Here is an 18,776-nt window from a genome sequence, read left to right as displayed (position 1 = left end):
TAGTAAGCGAGTGGTTTGTGCCCTAAAGATGTTTTCTGCGTCAATACTGCTGTCATCAGTGTTCCTTTGCAATGTGAAAATAAGAAAAATTCGCGCCCATAATCTGGATTTGCTAGTACTGGAGCGCTTGATATCAGCTCTTTTAGTGAGTTAAATGCTGTGTTCATCTCCTCTGTCCATTCTATGTGTTTGTGTTCTTGTTGTGCTTCTTTTAGTGCCTGTAACAAGGGCCTTGTGTACGCCGCATAGTCCAAGATCCATGCTCGGCAATAGTTACACATACCCAGAAATTTCTGCATCTCTTTTACTGTTTTGGGCTCTCCAATTGTTCTAATCGCCTGTGCCCTGTCTGGTATAATTCGCTTGCCATCCTTTGATATCAACTGACCCAAGTATAGGACCTCTGTCAGACAGTACTGTAACTTCCCTTTGTCCACCTTGTACCCCTTGTTGGCCAATAATGTCAGGAGTGTTATTGAGTCCTTTCTGCACTCTTCCTCAGCCTGTGCACAAACCAATAAATCATCAACGTACTGAATCACTGTGCTTTCTACAGACAAATTCCCCAGATCTTCATGTAGTACCCTGTTAAATATGCTTGGGCTCTCGCAATATCCTTGTGGTAATCTGCAATGTTCGAACCTCCTTCCTCCCAATGTGAATGCTGTCAAGTACCTGCTCTCTTCTGCTAAGGGAATCGAGAAAAATGCATTTTTTAAGTCAATTACTGTGAAGTGTGATGCTACTTTTGGAATGTTGCACAGTATTGTCGCCGGGTTCGGGACTAGAGGGAACTCCTTCATTACCACATCGTTCAGTGGGCGTAAATCTTGTATCATCCTCCATGAACCCCCCTTTGCTTTTTTGATTGGGTAAATGCATGTGTTGCATGGGGAGTTTGAGGGCACGATTATACCCTGTGCTAGCAGTGCTTCTATTGTCTCTCTGATCCCTTCTTCTGCTTCTCGCGACAGTGGATATTGTTTCACCCGGGGTAGTATTGCTCCCTGTTTTACTTTTATCACCACAGGCTGAACTTCATGCAGCAACCCTACATCGTGGGGGCCATTAGTCCATAAGTCAGTGGGTACTGAACTCATGTCCTCATCAAAAAATGTGTGCGGTGCTCCTATTACCGCCATTAGTTCAACCTTAGTTTGTCTGGCTGTAACTACAATGTCGCAGGGCATTGCCAGTTCCATCACTATTTCACCATCTCCCTCAGTGTCAGAAAATAGCTCCTCGTCAGAGAGCTCTCTCAGCGGGATATTTGCATTTGTACACAATACTGTCCGCCACTCACACCCTTCCATGTCCATACCAATCACACATATTCTGTTTGTTGATACATGTATTGCATGCAAATCCAACGATATCATTGACCCGAGAGCAGTGTCGGGGCTTGCTATGGGGCGAAAAAGGAATTCTGCTGGGATCCTCCACTCCACCCTTTTTAGTTCTGGTACTATGAGAGCCAATGTTCTCATGCCTTCGACAAACATCTCCTCATTTCTTGGTACCCCTCTGATCTCTTTCATGATTGTGTGGCCGTGTATTACTGCTAATATGCGGAGGGGGCATATGCCTGGCGTTGAGCATACGATACCGCTCCCTGTGAATGATATTGTCATGTTTAGTTTGCTCAAGAGATCTCTCCCCAGTAAGTTGATGGGAGAGTTTTCATAGTACAGTAAGGGTGCTTTCACTGTTTTACCCCCCACTGTCACATCCAATACCTCTGTGTAAGGAACTTCAATTACAGCCCCAGAGAACCCCTGCGTCTCTAACGTTCTATTAGATAACGGGAACCGGCCCTCTCTAATGCATGATTTCTCCGCTCCCGAATCCACCATGAAAATGAATTGCTTGTCTCCTATCTGCGCTCCTATCAATGGTTCCTCTGATGCATTGTGGGTCGTAGACAGTACTGGACACGCAAGTGCTCTCTGTGGGCTGTCCTATGCGGGGTGTCTCATTGCCCCCCCTTGATCGAAAATGTTCCCCGAAACCACTGACACTCCACTGTAAGGTGCGGGGGCGGGTGCTCCATTAGCTACTGTTGCGAAAGTGTTACCAGGCGTGTAGTGCACATTGTCATTATTCTGTGGGCTGGTTTGTGTTCGGTACTGATGTCCATGCAGTTGTGCGTTACTCCTTTGTGCTACATTTTCTGGTTGCTGGTATTGTCCCATGGGGAGGCCGTAGGGGCTTCCCGGGTGGGGGTGTCCGTATTGTTCTATCTCTTGGAACCCGTTGTTTTGTCTACTCCTACATTCTCTTGAGTAATGCCCCCATCTCCCACAATTCCAACAGCTCCCCTGTGGACCTCTGGGACCCTGCCACCCATTTCCTCCCATACCTCCATACCCTTGTCCTCCTCTTCGACCCCTGTACCCACCTCTTCCTCCTCTTGGGGCCCACTCTTGCCACGTTGGACCTCCGTTCTGCTCCTGCTCTGTCCACTGTCGTTGCCCTTGTCCTGCCCAATTCGCTGCTATTCTTCCTTGTATTGCTATTTGCCCCTCCTCTCCTTCCTCTCCCTCCCGTGTGAGTGGGAGTCCCGCTACCGCGGCTGCGACCTTCACCAATTTTGATTGCACCAACTTCGCCTCGTCCGCCAACCTTTTCTGTGCTACTTCCCTCTCTCTTTCTTTGATCCGTTTACAATGGTGTACTATTATGCTTTGGATCTCTGGCCAGCCTTTTGCCTCTACGCCTGCTATTTTATCTAGTGCCTTTTGCACTTCCTTTGGGAGCCCTCTCTTAATGATGAAATAGAATAGAGATGTGGATTGGTGCCAGGGCGTACCCGTTTCCGCTCTCCACATCTCCTGCACCCGGAGAATGTAATCCATAGCGTCCTCCCCGTCATTCATGGTACATTGCATTACTGACTGCAAATCAGGGGTATCCGGGAAGGTTTCCCGTAGTGCGTCCCACACCCTTGCTCGCACAGTGTTAAAAGAAGCCCCATCATGGCGATCACACTCTAAAGTTACAGCTGGAAAACCCGCCTTAGCCCATACTCTGTCTGCCTGATCCCCTACTGCGGACACTAGTAGGCTTTTCACATCACCTACTGCCAGCGGTATACCAGCGGTATGTTTCTCAAATGCATATATCCACTTGCTTGCCCCTCCCGACAGCTGTGGTAGTAATTTCATTAAATTAGCCTTGTCCATCTGAGCCCACGGTATATAGTTTGGCCTCCCACCTCCTCTGTGCAGTAATGGGAGTTGTAATTTCCCTTTTGCCGTTGCAGCTTCCTTTTCCTTAGTCACTGCTGACTCTAATGACGCCATCTTCCCCACTCTATTTCTTAGTCGTCCCATCCATTCATCTTCTATAGTTTCCAGTGAACAGGCACCATCTAGCTCCTCGCCTTCTCCTCCTATTGCCATGCTCAATCTATCGCTCTCATCCACCCCTCCTCTGACATCACATAACAACTCCTCTCTGATCCCTCTTTCTCGTGATACATCTCCAATGCTTCCTTCTGCTGTCCCCACTTCTATTATTCTTGTCGGTTCTTCCTCAATTCTGAACAGTATTTCCCCCTTTTTCCATCCCTCCTCAATTTGTCTAGTTTCGCTTGACGCTCTAGACGTGCGTCCAGATTGTGTAGGGGCGCATGCTGTGCGTTCACATATGTCTTTTATTCTTGAGAGTTCATCTCTTGCCACTGTAAGCCTCGACTCTAAGTCACTCGTTAACTTCTCTATATCCACTCTCTGTGGGCCTCCCTGGGCGCGCTCTCTGGTGTTTTCGTATGGTGGGGGTGCAGTTGGCCTCTGTGGTGTGCTGGTCGACGGGGGAGGCACATAAATAGGGTCGCTATATCCTGTTGCAGGGGCTGGTTTGGGTAGCATTGGGTACAACATAACCACCTCCGCAGGTTGTTCTATGCTTACCTGTTCCTTTTCCTCTCGTGGAATCATTAGTGGATTGTCTGTGGTGGAGGGTAAATCAATATTTGGTGCTGGGGCTTTGGGTGGGGGTACTTCCTCAAACAATCTCCAGAGATCTAATATCTCCTTCCTAGTCTGCCATTTTTTCCCCTTATACTTGAGGCGAATACAGGTACATACCATATCGAGAACGCTTTTGTCAAAAGACCCTCCTTCTGGCCAAATCTGGGGCAACCCCTCCCCTTTCAATTCTGTTAACCATTGATCATGATATTTATTTATGCGTTCAGCATATCCCGGCAAGCTCTTACAAATGTGTGACAAGGGAGTTTCAGCCCCCATCCTCTAAATCGTCAGCGCTACCGCGTTCGCCTTCGTAACTTTTAAATAGGTGTAAATATGCGTACGTGTACCTTTATGGCACAGACAAGAGCGGACCTCTCAAAATTGTCACCCACTGTAATTCAGTGCACAAATCTCTTCTCACTCACCATATCTCATCTCTTTCTCATTCTCAGGCACACTTATGTGATCTCACTGGCAATCGATCTAGTACTGGTTATGTCCACACTCTTTGGCACCACCTCACGGCCACCTGTTCGTCTCTAACACTCGTACGGTGCGCGCACCCTTCACAATACTTCCCACTCACACTTTTGTCTTTTTCCTCCCTTTCCTCCCTAGCCAGCTGTCCCTGTTTCCCTACTAAGGTTACTGTGTTCACGTCTGTACGTGCCACTACTGAGTCCCCACTTTTTAAGATGTTCTAACTACTTCATACCCTTCTCATTTTCACCCCCTACCCCGTGGAAATGGAAAAAAAGAAATAGAGAGAGAGAGAGCACAATCACTAAAAAATATTCCCGGTGTCTCCTTTTGCTAGACACCAATAACTTATTTCTCACTTCTTCATATATTCCCAGTACTAATTTAGATAGTACTATGCGGCGCCGCCTTCCACCCCCTTTCGGAGCTAGGTTTCCGTCACTTCTACCACGTCACTTATTTCTTACTCCTAATGGCCATATGCGAAAGAAAGAATAAAGAAAGTTTCAAGACCCGTCTTTAGTAGACCCCCGCAATTCTCCTTCTCTACCTTTCCCCGTTCCTCTATTCCCACTTCCCCTTCTTCTCCCCTTGTCGATCACTCGCACTCGGTACTCACGTGCCCGTCTTGAACCGATACTCTCCGAAACTGGGTCCGTCCAGGCGGCGTTACCGGTAACTCAACGGTCAGCCCCTGGCTCCGGCGAGCGGCACTCAAAGGGGATTTTTTTCCAATCGGGATCCCGTACCCTTTCTCATTGAGTGCGCACTTCTTATTGTGCCGGTCGCCGTTGGCGGGCGGCCTCCCGGAGGCGGTTCACCGTGCGTATCCCTTCTCAACCGGAGATTCTCGTGCCACAAGGGGGTCGTTAAAGAAGGAGTTAGGAAAAATAATTTGGAGATATCACGCTATCGGGGTCACCACTGAAGGGAAACGCCCCCAATTCAGCACGATCCTCCCCGCAATGAGAGACAATAAGGGACTCTCCCGTAGTGGGAATAAGACCAAGACAGAGTGCGGGTGAGCGTAAGTGGGAGTTTATCCAAGGATAAGGCATGCAAAGAACTCTGCAACCTACGAGAGCGCTCTGTCTGACAATAGCAAAGACAGGCGTATTTCTAATACAGAAAACGTCATCAACACCTAAACACTATAGGGGGCACAAGTTAATTGGGATTGGGTATCGTCGACTAACTATAGGTGTTGCTGCAGCATGGTTGGTCTTGGCAAGACGACGTCACTGGTCAGCCTCGTGGGTTGGGTTGGGCCTGGCAGGCCGGCTTGAGGTCATCCGTGCGGTGTTGGTGCGCTGGGGCAGCCTGTGACAATGATGAATACCTTTCCTGTCTTAGTTGCCCTAGGCCATGCACACTGCAGTTATTCAGAAAATGACATTTACGTTCACTAATAAATTGTTCCGTAGCTTATCTTATAAAATAAACGCAACACATGAGGAATGCACCTCGTGAGAGGTCTGGTGGTTATCGGTTGGGGTGAGATTTACCTGTGTCCTATTGACCGGTACTTTAGGTCGTAGGACGGGGCTCTGGGGCCTGGGCCGAATGATACATGTCTGTCTGCTGCGTTAGAAGTTATTATATAGATGGGTCTCTGTGTCTTGTCTCAATGATGGGGGTCGTCCTTACACGGGGTCAGGATTCTTGGGGGGTTCGTGGGATTTATGAAAGGGTGCTGGTAGATCAGTGGGTTCATCTGTGGGTTTATTACCGTGCTGTAAATAACACAGGTGGCAGGCTATGGCCTTGGTTGCGGCGCCGGGGCCTCTGAAGTAACGCCAGCTTGGTTGGGGGAGGTGAGGGAGCGCGGCACAAGTCTTAGCTTTTTTTATCTTGCAGGCTTGGTAGGGTGGGAGAGGGAATGGCCTTGCATATCCACAAAGGTATTTTCCTCGTGCGTTGCTGATCAGTAAATGCAGAAGTTTTATACTGTTCTGCCTTATTTTGACGTTATTTAGACACACATATATATTTCAATTTCATTACACATTTCTTTAAGACAGTCGATTCCAGTACCTTTTCATTGCCTAACATTACATTCATTACATTGTGTGCGTATTGTATGTACATTTAGACGTTATACGAGGGATATCTAGGTTATGGCCTACAGAGATTGATGCTTGCCACTTTGGGTGGTTCAGTAAACATATATGAGTTCCAGTTTCTACATACTATGGAAAAAACACTTTTACAGATAGAGGTTATACGTTTGGTCAACATCTTTCTCCGTGGTTATAGCAGCATTAGTCCAGACCTGGAGGGATATCATATAACGTTACATTTTTATGGCTTATTCACATTTTAAAACAGAGGTAGTTCATTAGTACCAATACTTGAATTGTTTTCTACCTTCTTCAGATAGTGATGCTTCAGCTTTTTTCCTCGCTACCCCGGCCTTGTGGTCCGGGTCATACGGGGTGCAATATCACATTGTTACTAATATAATGTTGCCGTGTTGGCATCTCGGGTTTAGCTCATCTCCGACTTTCTCATGGGAACGCGCTCGCAGCGGATCTGCCAGTGCTGCTGAGGCGACAGAGATGCATGAAAGGCCCTCCAAAGGTGGGGGCCTCGTTACAGTGTGCTAAACTCACGCCGTGTTTGCTAGACAAGATGGCATCTAGGCCTGACTCGATTTTTGGTAAATGCAAAGACGAGGTGCGTGTGGGCAATGTCGTCGGCGGGCGAATCCTCCTCCACCTGGGCCCGGGTGGCATGAGGGGGCGTCCACCGAGTCATGGTCCTCACCTGGGGAGGAAGCTGTAGGTGAGGAGGGCCTCGCGGCCAGTCCTCCCCTACACTATCCATGGCTTAAGTCTCTTCTACCAAACCTACCAAGATGGAAAAATATGCAGACTAGGTCTGGTTATGAAACATGATGTATGCATTGCTAGTAAGTATGTATAATGCAGTGTTATTTTACGATTCAAAATTATTGGTATACATGCTGGTGGCAGAATAATCTTTAAATATAAGCAATACCCGAAGGTAACCCCCTCCGCACAGCAAGCAGCTGCCCTTGGTCCAGGCATCAAAAGAGTACACCCACAGAGCAAAGCAATGTGGGTGCGATGTGAGAAGAGCAAAGTCGACACTTTTCAAGAACAGTGATTGGACAACTAGGGCAGGGAGGCTTAGCTTTAGTCCAAACACCTGCAGGCGGTTTTTAATTTTATAAGAAGTCTCCGACATCTTAGATTCACCCTGGAACTGCATCTGAGAACTCACTGAACTGTCTTTGCGAAAAATTACTTTCCAAAGTCGTCAACCCGAGTTGAAGGCAGAAGAGCTATCTGGCCATTACCCACTGCAAGGTGCATACCCATGCCTGATGTAGAGGGGCAGAAGGACAATGTGCATGGAATGAGACCTGGAGCAGCACGCAGGAGCTGAACTCCCAGGTCGAGGGAACTTACCCAGACTGGTGATAAAGCAGGTCCAGCAGCATGCTCCGAAGCAAAGGCCCTCCCCCACACAAGTGAGTTAAGCGATGGGAGAGAGCAGCATACTTGTGTGGTCCACATTGATGGTCGGGTCTGGAGTATATCCGAGTTCTGGTCTTGACTCTGGGGGGACATTGCAGAGCTACGGGTATCCAATTCGGCTTCATTGAGCATGCCTTACCATAAGGTGCGTTGAAACAGCAGGAGACAAAGTGGCACAATACCCCCCTCCCCCCCCCCCCAAGCCAAGCGTTGCAGTGAGACTGCTGAACATCAAGCCTTGTCCTCATTTCTTCCACACCCACCACCAGAATTCCCCAGCCCTCGGGGGCTCGGACACTGCCATCAACCCCACCCCCTAACCAACCATGCAGGTTACACGCTAGGAACTCAGACTGGGCTCTAGACTCCCTTGTGTTACCCGTCGCCCTCTCAACATCAGTACCATGAAAGACTTGCACCCAGCTAATGTCATCCCCACCCCGTCGCCCGTCACCAAGAACTCCAACCCCAAGTAGAGTACTACATACACTCAAAGAAAATATAGTGAAGGGCGCCTTAGTCATTGCCAGGTTCCTCCCAGCTCAGGCGCTAGACATCACTGATCTGTACACATGGCCTAGACTCAGACCTGGCTACACGCAGCATCTGGTCCTCTACTCCCCTGCCACTCCCACAGGAAACGCCAACATTAGATGCAAACACAACTCGTGTGGGATCGCCTTTATTCACAAAAACACATTAGGCCCCAGTCATACCCAATCAGATCCCTTCGGCTAGGCTGCCATCGGTCAAACTAACCATCTCTCCCAGCCAAACAATCACCTTACGTCCCTTGGAACGACCACCATCGAGCGAAAACTAAGATTAATTCACTTTTACTTGGTGACTTTAGTGGTGCGATTTGCAGGGAAGGGAACAAGGGAAAGAGAAAAGCAGTTTTACATTCCCAGAAAGGTAGTACAGCTCAAGCGTGAGGTGGGGCAAGGAGGCTGTTCCAGGGGGAGGCACCAGCTGAGGTACAAGACCTGCTGCCCCCGACTGCTATTCGGCAGATCGGAGTTAGAGTGGGGTATGGTTGGAAATAGCATGTCACCAACCCCAGAAAGCCTTGTGGATGCAGAAGTTCTTGAACTTGATCCTTGCCGCCATCAGGAGCTACTGGGGATATTAGGGCTGAGAGATACAGTCCCTGGGCTTGGCAAAGGATAAATCTTGCAGCCCTATTCTTTTCGCTGAAGGGGCGATGGGGAAGCAGTTGCAGTAGTACAGTAGAAAGGACCAGAGCTCTTGAGGCCCTGAGCTTATGGGAAAAAGCAAGGAAAGGGAGGGTGCCCTCTGCATGACACTGGAAGTGGGCCTTCTTGGCAAGGACCAAGAAGTGAGGGGTGAAGGAGCAGAGAGTACACAAAGGCGTTTGGCCTCACAAAATGGCGCGAGTAGGAAGGGAACCGCAGCTATACAGGCATTCAAGTGGGGACAATAAAGGGATGGCAGGGGTACAATGCGCTGGAGTAGGAAGGGCCTTAAACGTTTGAATACTGTGCAATTAATGTACGTTGTTGCAGACACCCACCTCCCTCACGTTGCTTACCATATCCAAACAAGTGTGCAATAACAGAAGGAAAATTCCCAGGAGCATGTTAGTCGTACATTTTATTTTACAAAAGGATGCAACAGATGTTGCGTTATACACTGCTGTTGTATCGTGCCTAACGCAATCAGTATGACAGCTAAGCACCGTGGAGTGAACATCAGGTTATGCAGAATGATTAGCTGGAATCTGGAGGCTAGACACCCTTCTTGTTCGATCAACTCTGCTCAAGTAGGTCAGTCCGTATGCAGAAGGGAATAGCCAGGTCTTGATACTAGATGATCGAGCAGATGCTAAACGGTGGAAAACATTCTTGATAGTTGTGGACAGAGAATACTCCCACCCCCTAAACTGGTTGATGGGAAGACAACCATGTCCTACCATGAGTGTTCTGGGTGTTTACATGCCTTTGCCACCCCCCCCCCCCCCGCCAGCATGGGAAGGACAGGGCTATCTGGGGAAAGAATGATCTTGCTGCAGTGTTTTGCACCAGTTATGATCCATAACCCCCACCCCAGGTATGGGTGGAGGGTTAGCACCATGCAGTAGATCAGGCGGGCCCTTGGGATTTTTTTTTAAGACAATTGGAATCTGCAGTTTTAGCAGGGCAGGATGAGTGGAGGATGACGAGTGCACGAACAGGTGCAGTGTAGATTTTAAGATGGTGTTAACCAGGCAGGTTTTGGGAGTAAGGGGGGGGATATCCTGCAGATTTTGGTCAATGTGTCAAGTTGCAGGTGTGTGGCCCATGTGATCATTCCAGATCGAGACCTAGTACAAGTCATGTCTGGACAAGGCTCATTCACGTGTAAACGCAACGTTCCATTGATGACCTAGCCAACCTAATGTGGAGGGACAGGTTAAGTGCAGGATGCCAAAATATAAAACCATACTGTCCAATGGCAAATTGTTGCTAGGACTTGAGGCTAGTGCACCTTGCGTGCAAAAGCTACCCGACGTACCATTAATCCAAGCGAGACATGTGGTGGGGTGGAAAGGGTAGCTTTGGACACCGTTCAATTCAGTTGTCACTGTCCCAGACAACACTCCCATGGGCGACTTTGCAGTCAAAGATTCCCTTGTAGTTTTAAGATAATACTATAGAATGTCCAGTTGGTTGCACACTATATCTATGCAGGGTGGGACAAGCAGCGTTGGCACATTTTAGATGGAATAACTGCTACCACCCCTAGCCAGCCATGCATGGGTGGAAACTACTAGTGTTCCTCTATACCAAACTACAGAAAAGCATGTTAAACCTAGCAGTGAGTGACAGGTGGTCTTAAAAATTGGACTAAGTTGCCATTACCCTCGTTGGGGTATACCAAAACCCTGTATAGACGCAAATGCCATGGTTTCACTGGAGTATGAATTAAGACTACAGCGTGGATTAATGCAAGTAAGTGTCCATATAACAATAAGCAGCACAAGCATCAGATCCACACCAGAAAGCTCGCAGGATCATTGGGACCTAAAAAGCAGCCCATTTAAAGAAATCACACAAATAGTACGCTCAAAGTAGCCACCATGTGTGGTTTAAATGCTAAATATAGTATAACAGGACTGATACCCAATGCAAGGTGTGGTAAACCACAATGAAAGACACTCAAAATAGCACTTCATCTCAGTATTTTATTGTGGCAACATCGAGGCTTTTCAGTTACTCATGATCGCAATGCTTTCCCCAATTCCACTCCCTGGTTCAACAGGCTTCTCCCGTCAGGTCCCACTGAAACCCGAATTTACAAGTTAGTGCGTGCGCATCTCATACCACCACATCAGACCTCAGAAGATGCAGAAACGTTTGGTCTGGAAGAGCGAAGAAAGATCAAGGAGTTGAAACAGCAGCCAGAATGAGACAAACAAGTGATAACAAGTGAGGAAGCTGAAATGACAGGCAAGAACTGGAAGGGACAGCTTTAGACAAGCTACATGGACACAAATAAAGAGGGTTCCACCTCAAGACACTCCACCTGGGATGTGCTGACAAGGAGCCTTGCTCTCCAATGGAACCAACCAAGGATTGTAAACAGGAACCCACATCTGATTGAGTTACCCCAAAATAATTTATGGAGCAACGTTGACCCAGCCACTTCCAGTAATTCTGACCAAGGGGCTTGGTCATGGGACCAGTCTGACAAACTGCAAAATGCAGCTACAGGAAGAGGGTAGATGGTGTGGTCAACTCATGCTAAGAAGCTCCACCAGTCAGTAACGGCTAGACAAGAGCTCCCACAAATAGGAAATGACAAATGCAGTGCAGCAATTACCCATATTACTCAAAGCCGACATCCCTGAACGTGAGCAAACCAGTGTAGGCCCAATCTGGACACTAGACAGCAGAAAGCTAAATGGTCGACCCAACGTTTAAGTTCATGCAAGAGTTGGCAATATGGTCCATTTATTTCAGTATGATGTTAAGTTTATGCGACTTCCTCCTCTGCCTCTTCTTCAAACTCTCCCTCTTCTGCTGTGGCATCCTGGTACTGCTGGTACTCCGACACCAGGTCATTCATGTTGCTCTCTGCCTCAGTGAATTCCATCTCGTCCATGCCCTCACCAGTGTACCAATGGAGGAAGGCCTTACGGCGGAACATGGCAGTGAACTGCTCAGAAATGCGCTTGAAGAGCTCTTGAATAGCAGTGCTGTTTCCAATGAAGGTGGCGGCCATCTTAAGACCACGAGGTGGAATGTCACACACTGCCGTCTTCACGTTGTTTGGGATCCACTCCACAAAGTAGCTGCTGTTCTTGTTTTGAACATTGAGCATCTGCTCATCTACTTCCTTCATGGACATGCGACCACGGAAGATGGCTGCGACAGTGAGGTAACGGCCATGTCGTGGGTCACAGGCTGCCATCATGTTCTTGGAGTCGAACATCTGCTGTGTAAGCTCTGGCACTGTCAGAGCACGGTACTGCTGACTGCCACGGCTGGTCAGAGGGGCAAAGCCGGGCATGAAGAAATGCAGACGAGGGAAGGGCACCATATTGACTGCCAGCTTACGGAGATCTGCATTGAGCTGTCCAGGGAAGCGTAGACAGGTGGTGACACCACTCATTGTGGCAGAAACCAGGTGGTTGAGATCGCCGTAAGTTGGGGTTGTCAGTTTAAGGGTCCTGAAGCAGATGTCGTAGAGCGCCTCGTTGTCAATACAGAAGGTTTCATCTGTGTTCTCTACAAGCTGGTGGACGGACAATGTTGCGTTATAAGGCTCCACAACAGTGTCCGATACCTTTGGGGACGGCACCACACTGAAGGTGTTCATGATGCGGTCAGGGTATTCTTCTCGGATCTTGCTGATTAGGAGGGTGCCCATGCCAGAGCCAGTGCCACCGCCCAAGGAATGGGTCAGCTGGAAGCCTTGGAGGCAGTCACAGCTCTCAGACTCCTTGCGCACCACATCCATGACAGAGTCCACAAGTTCAGCACCCTCTGTGTAGTGACCCTTGGCCCAGTTGTTTCCAGCGCCACTCTGACCTGTAGGTGAAAAATACATAATTTACAGGAGGAAAAGGTTGACATGGCAGACAAGATTAAGCGACATGTGGGGGTGGGTGAGGAGTTTTCGCAAGTTCCTTATGAAGATGTTAACGGCAACAAAGTATTCAGCTGCTACCGCCTAAGGGGCCATGCACCTTCAAAGCAGCAGTTACAGTAGAGATCTTCAGATTTGAACACTAACATTGCGCTATCATCTATCCGTTGGTACATCCACAAAAGCGCTGTAGGTGAACGCCTTGAGGACTGAAGTCGATGGGATGGGAGGTATAAGTGCATTTAGCCATTATGAAGGTGATACGGGTAATCCCTGCCCCAATGAAGCAATGGGGGAGGGGGTGATAAAGTCTGGGAGCAGAATAGGGCACATGGGCAAACCTTGGTCTTGAGGGACGTGTGATCCTCCAAGAGGTTGTGTTGTGGGTGCTATAACAGCAATTAAAGTCCCCTCTGATCTGGTCAATTTAGGGGGAGGGCGTGACAAGGAAGTGCAGTTCATTGAGGTTGCAAGGGTGCAGGTAAGCAGTGGGCCCATGGAAAGTGTTCAATGTGTTCCACCCAGTCCATGCGTACAGTCAAGCAGAAGGCATCATCCAAGTAGGTTTGCAATGAAACTGCATTGTACCACTTGTGCTTCATGCCTTAGAGACGGATACGTCTGCTGAAGAGAAATGTGATATTGCTGCCTTGGCCTTTCAGAGCTCTTCCCATTTGATGGATTGATTTCCCCTTTCACTCTTGTAAGACAGATCCATGTTCTACCTGATGTGTTAGGAGACGGGCGCACCACTATACGGCACAAGAACATCAGATCACTTATAATGAGTGCAGTCCATGAATTATATGACCGTGGTAAAAGGATTGGGAGCTGTGTGCAGGATGACTCATGTTAGCTACAGAAGGATGGGCTGCGATGTGTACTATTGTTGTGCAAGATATACAAACGGTAAGTGCATGCCTGCGAGAGTTGAAGCCTTTGACTACATGGCAAATCCACTTTACTCTATCTAGCCAAGCCCTCCATGCCAAGGATTCGTGCGTACCAAAAACACTGTAGACCATGGCGCATGGCATTTCCATACGCTTCAGGAGGGGGCGAGGGTCACTTTAGGGACCCTTACTCGAGGCGTTTCCATGATCGGATTAGGGTGGATGTCTGGGACGGCGAGACTTACCGAAGACGAAGTTGTCTGGCCTGAAGATCTGCCCGAAGGGTCCCGAGCGCACGGAGTCCATGGTGCCCGGCTCCAGGTCCACGAGGATGGCTCGGGGGACATACTTGCCACCTGGGGGGAGAGGGAGAGAAGAGGAGAGGGCGGGTTAGCCCGTGCAAGGGCAGCGGCGGCAGGCAGCAGCGCATGCAGGGTGGGCAGGGGGCCCGGCGCCTGTACCCACCGGAGGCCTCGTTGTAGTAGACGTTGATCCTCTCGAGCTGCAGGTCGCTGTCCCCGTGGTAGGTGCCGGTGGGGTCGATGCCGTGCTCGTCGCTGATCACTTCCCAGAACTGCACAAACACAAGAGGGCGCGGGGGTTAGCGGGGCGGCAGCATTCAGCATCCCACGAGTAGAGAGCGCCCCCCCCCCGGGGTGTGCCCTATGCCCAGAGGAAGACACCTGTGCCCTAGCCCCCCGGGGTGTGCCCTATATGCCCAGAGGAAGACACCTGTGCCCTAGCCCCCCGGGGTGTGCCCTATATGCCCAGAGGAAGACACCTGTGCCCTAGCCCCCCGGGGTGTGCCCTATATGCCCAGAGGAAGACACCTGTGCCCTAGCCCCCCGGGGTGTGCCCTATATGCCCAGAGGAAGACACCTGTGCCCTAGCCCCCCGGGGTGTGCCCTATGCCCAGAGGAAGACACCTGTGCCCTAGCCCCCCGGGGTGTGCCCTATGCCCAGAGGAAGACACCTGTGCCCTAGCCCCCCGGGGTGTGCCCTATGCCCAGAGGAAGACACCTGTGCCCTAGCCCCCCGGGGTGTGCCCTATATGCCCAGAGGAAGACACCTGTGCCCTAGCCCCCCGGGGTGTGCCCTATGCCCAGAGGAAGACACCTGTGCCCTAGCCCCCCGGGGTGTGCCCTATGCCCAGAGGAAGACACCTGTGCCCTAGCCCCCCGGGGTGTGCCCTATGCCCAGAGGAAGACACCTGTGCCCTAGCCCCCCGGGGTGTGCCCTATATGCCCAGAGGAAGACACCTGTGCCCTAGCCCCCCGGGGTGTGCCCTATATGCCCAGAGGAAGACACCTGTGCCCTAGCCCCCCGGGGTGTGCCCTATATGCCCAGAGGAAGACACCTGTGCCCTAGCCCCCCAGGGTGTGCCCTATATGCCCAGAGGAAGACACCTGTGCCCTAGCGCCCCACCCCGCATGCCCTATGCGCCCAGAGGAAGACACCTGTGCCCTAGCCCCCCGGGGTGTGCCCTATGCCCAGAGGAAGACACCTGTGCTCTAGCCCCCCGGGGCGTGCCCTATGCCCAGAGGAAGACCCCTGTGCCCCAGCGCCCCCCCTGCTCTATGCCCAGAGGAAGACCCCAGTGCCCCAGCACCCCCCCTGCTCTATGCCCAGAGGAAGACCCCAGTGCCCCAGCACCCCCCCTGCTCTATGCCCAGAGGAAGACCCCTGTGCCCTAGCCCCCCGGGGTGTGCCCTATATGCCCAGAGGAAGACACCTGTGCCCTAGCCCCCCGGGGCGTGCCCTATGCCCAGAGGAAGACACCTGTGCCCCAGCACCCCCCCTGCTCTATGCCCAGAGGAAGACCCCAGTGCCCCAGCACCCCCCCTGCTCTATGCCCAGAGGAAGACCCCAGTGCCCTAGCCCCCCGGGGTGTGCCCTATATGCCCAGAGGAAGACACCTGTGCCCTAGCGCCCCCCGGGGCGTGCCCTATGCCCAGAGGAAGACCCCGGTGCCCGGACACACGATGGAGCGCTAGGTAAGCAGGCCTCCTGACAGTTAAATATGTTGAGCAAAGGCTACAGATTGCCCTCAACCTGCCAACGGTATGCGAGCAAAAGGTAGTTTGCCTGATATCTGCGCAAAGACACAATTCAACTCCAGCCTTTAGTTTAGTCGAGCCCACTTTAATGATTGATCCGATTCCCAATAGGCTGCTGATGAGCACCTCCCATCGACCTCTATGCTGATGGGAGCTATCAGGCAGGCAGCCTTCTGTCCTAAGTTCCCCCCCCGCCCCGCCCGCCATTGCGAGCATCCGCCGCCTGGCGACCCAATCACAACGGCAGAGGCCGCAAGGCGCGAGCCATCCCCCACAAAGGAAGGGGGCGTGGCGAGAGCGCCGCCCCCGGGGACAGGCGGCACTGCAGCCGCGGCCTCCATCTTAGAGGCGCCGATGCAGCCGCGCGCCACCCAGGCCCCGCCCCAGCCCTCCTGCTGCTGCTGTTCCGCCCCGGCTCCCTAGGGGGCGCCCTCTCTCTCCCGTCTCCAGGGCGACCGGGCACAGGCGGCGCGGCGGCATCGCACCCACCCCCACGCACCGCAATGGCGCGGGCGCCGCCCGTCTGCTGTGCCGCACAGGCACCCCACGGCCCATTGTGTATAGGGGGGCGCAGGCACCCAGCAGCAGCCCCTACACGGTGCGTCCCCGCCCCGTCATGGCGCCGCTTCCATCCCTCCCCACCAGGGGCGGCTGCCGCCATTTTACACCCGCCCGTCCCTCGCCGGCGTGCTAGGGAACAAGGCCGCGCGGTAACCCTCTGGAGGGGGATAACGGACACGGCGGGCTCCGCTCCCGGGCAGCGGCCCCTCCCGGGCAGCGGCCCCAGGCTTGCTCCCTGCCCCCTCGCGCCTCACCTTGGCGCCGATCTGGTTGCCGCACTGGCCGGCCTGCAGGTGCACGATCTCCCTCATGATTGGCTGCTGTGCGGTGCTCTCGCGCTCGGTGGGTCTGGCGGCGGTTGGTGACGCAGGCTGCCGCGGCGGTGGCTCGAGCTGCTGCTGCTGTTACTTCTTGGAATGAGCGCGCGGTCTGCAGTCTTAGCGCCAGGCGCGTCCCTTCTTTTATACAGGCTGACGTCACCGATGTCAAAACGAGGCTCCACTCGGCCCACCCGGAACCTCGCCCCTCTGGCGCGCGCGCCCTTTTCTTTTTTTTTTTTTTTAGATGCCTTCAAACTGGTAGCGGTACGCTCTGCGCATGCGCGGCGGGTAGGGAGAGGCGGGAGAATGCGTCACTCGCGCCCTTCGCGCCCTTCCCCCCCTCCTTTCTGTTCCCGGCGCGCGCCCTTTCAGAGCGGCCGCCTTGTTCTGTATGCGGCGCCGGGTCTCGGGTCGCATGCGCGCGCGCTGCGCCAAGGCGCGGCCCAATGCGCTGCTGCCGCGGCCTCGCCTCAAAATGGCGGACAGCCGAGAAGGAGACAATGGGCGTCTGTCTTCTATGTCCACAGCGGGGCGCTCTGCCAGTGCTAGCGGCAGCGGCGCGAGGCTCCTGGCCACCCGCTGGCATGTAATCACAAAGCACCAGACTCCACGCAGGCACACACACACAATACCCCCGGCGTGCTGGTGCTGGTGAGTCATCATGACTCCCCCTGGCCGCTGCCCGGGGCTGTAACCACCTCACTACCTGCTGCACCAGTCACAACATTAAACCCGCTGGCCTCCAAGACTGCAAGGAATGGGGGGAAATGGGGGTGGCGCCCGCCCGAGGTGGCTGCTGCAAACCCTGGAAGCAGTGTGCTTTCTTTACCACATGCCAGCAGGACCCGCCCGCACAATGCCGCATGTGCTGCTGCTCCCCACCACCGGCGGCCTAGACTTCTCCAGGACATCTGTGCAGCCCCATCTTCAGCCTGGGGGACTCCCTGCGCAGGGGGCATCGGCCCCACTGTCACAAGCTCTGCATGCATTGACATGTCAACAACAACAATGCAATGCACTGCAAACCTGGCAGCCCTGCGCTCTCCCAAGCCTTTGCACCTCCAACAGGTGGAAGCAGCATCAAAGCTGATCCCTTCATGTGAACACCTCCCTCTCTGGCCATACAGCAGACGCAACACGTGTGATATCGGCCATTAGCATAACCAGAGACGTGTAGCGCATCAGTGTCTGCCTAGATGGCTGCTCGCTCGTCGTGTACAGTTACACAGCTCACACCCAGGTTGCCGAGAAATGTGTTCACGCTGCAGATAACATAATCATGTCTGATGGGCCTAGTCGGTTTTTCTGGGGGGACTTGTTAAAATGTGTACCATTAAAGTGACTAATATTAACACCTGTTCTGTGAGGCAAGGTAAGAAGCACTACATAAACCATGCATCAGTTATGTTTATTTTTTTTGCAACTGCCTGCTCGCTCTGCTTTTGTATGCTTTCGTCCTCTTTCAAGGCATTTGAAAGAGGACACCAGTCCCAGGGCCATCTTAAACATATTTGAGGCCCGGGACACGGACACCTTTGGGGCCCCCCTGTTGCGTAGCAATTCTGATTGTGTACGCATGCGCGGGCCGCATCGAGGCTCGCACATGCACATATAGCATTAAAGGCGGTGCGCCGGCAGTTCGCACCGGCGACCGGAGCAGACACACGTCTCCGGCGTTATCTCTCTGTGTGCCTGCCTGCATGCGTGAGTGTGTGTGCGAGTGGTGCCCCAAGGCCCATAACACTGGCGACGAGGGCGGACACGGAGCCATCCTCTGCTCCGACGACATCGGAGTGAAGGAACGCTACTGCGTGTGTATCGATCGGATGCACACGGACCCACGCGCACGGCCGGCGGCCATTTTCTTTCTCTTCTCTACACGCGGATTGCAGTGGTT

At 52.3% G+C, this 18,776-nt stretch overlaps 1 protein-coding gene across 1 annotated transcript; it reads right to left on the bottom strand.

Annotated features, from left to right (window-relative positions):
* Positions 1–11,121: 11,121 nt before the first annotated feature.
* On the bottom strand, positions 11,122–17,500 carry TUBB4A (tubulin beta 4A class IVa). The gene is made up of 4 exons (XM_069604347.1): positions 16,814–17,500; positions 14,407–14,515; positions 14,187–14,297; positions 11,122–12,990 (listed from the first exon to the last, which is right to left on the bottom strand). Exons 1-4 carry the CDS (start codon positions 16,868–16,870, stop codon positions 11,933–11,935), a joined length of 1,335 nt encoding a protein of 444 aa, XP_069460448.1. The 5' UTR covers positions 16,871–17,500; the 3' UTR covers positions 11,122–11,932.
* Positions 17,501–18,776: the final 1,276 nt, after the last annotated feature.

This window comes from Ambystoma mexicanum, chromosome 3q, assembly GCF_040938575.1.
Source record: "Ambystoma mexicanum isolate Mex_15411 chromosome 3q, UKY_AmexF1_1, whole genome shotgun sequence".
Classification (NCBI taxonomy): Eukaryota; Metazoa; Chordata; class Amphibia; order Caudata; family Ambystomatidae; genus Ambystoma; species Ambystoma mexicanum.
This window is presented reverse-complemented; position numbering and strand designations above follow the sequence as displayed.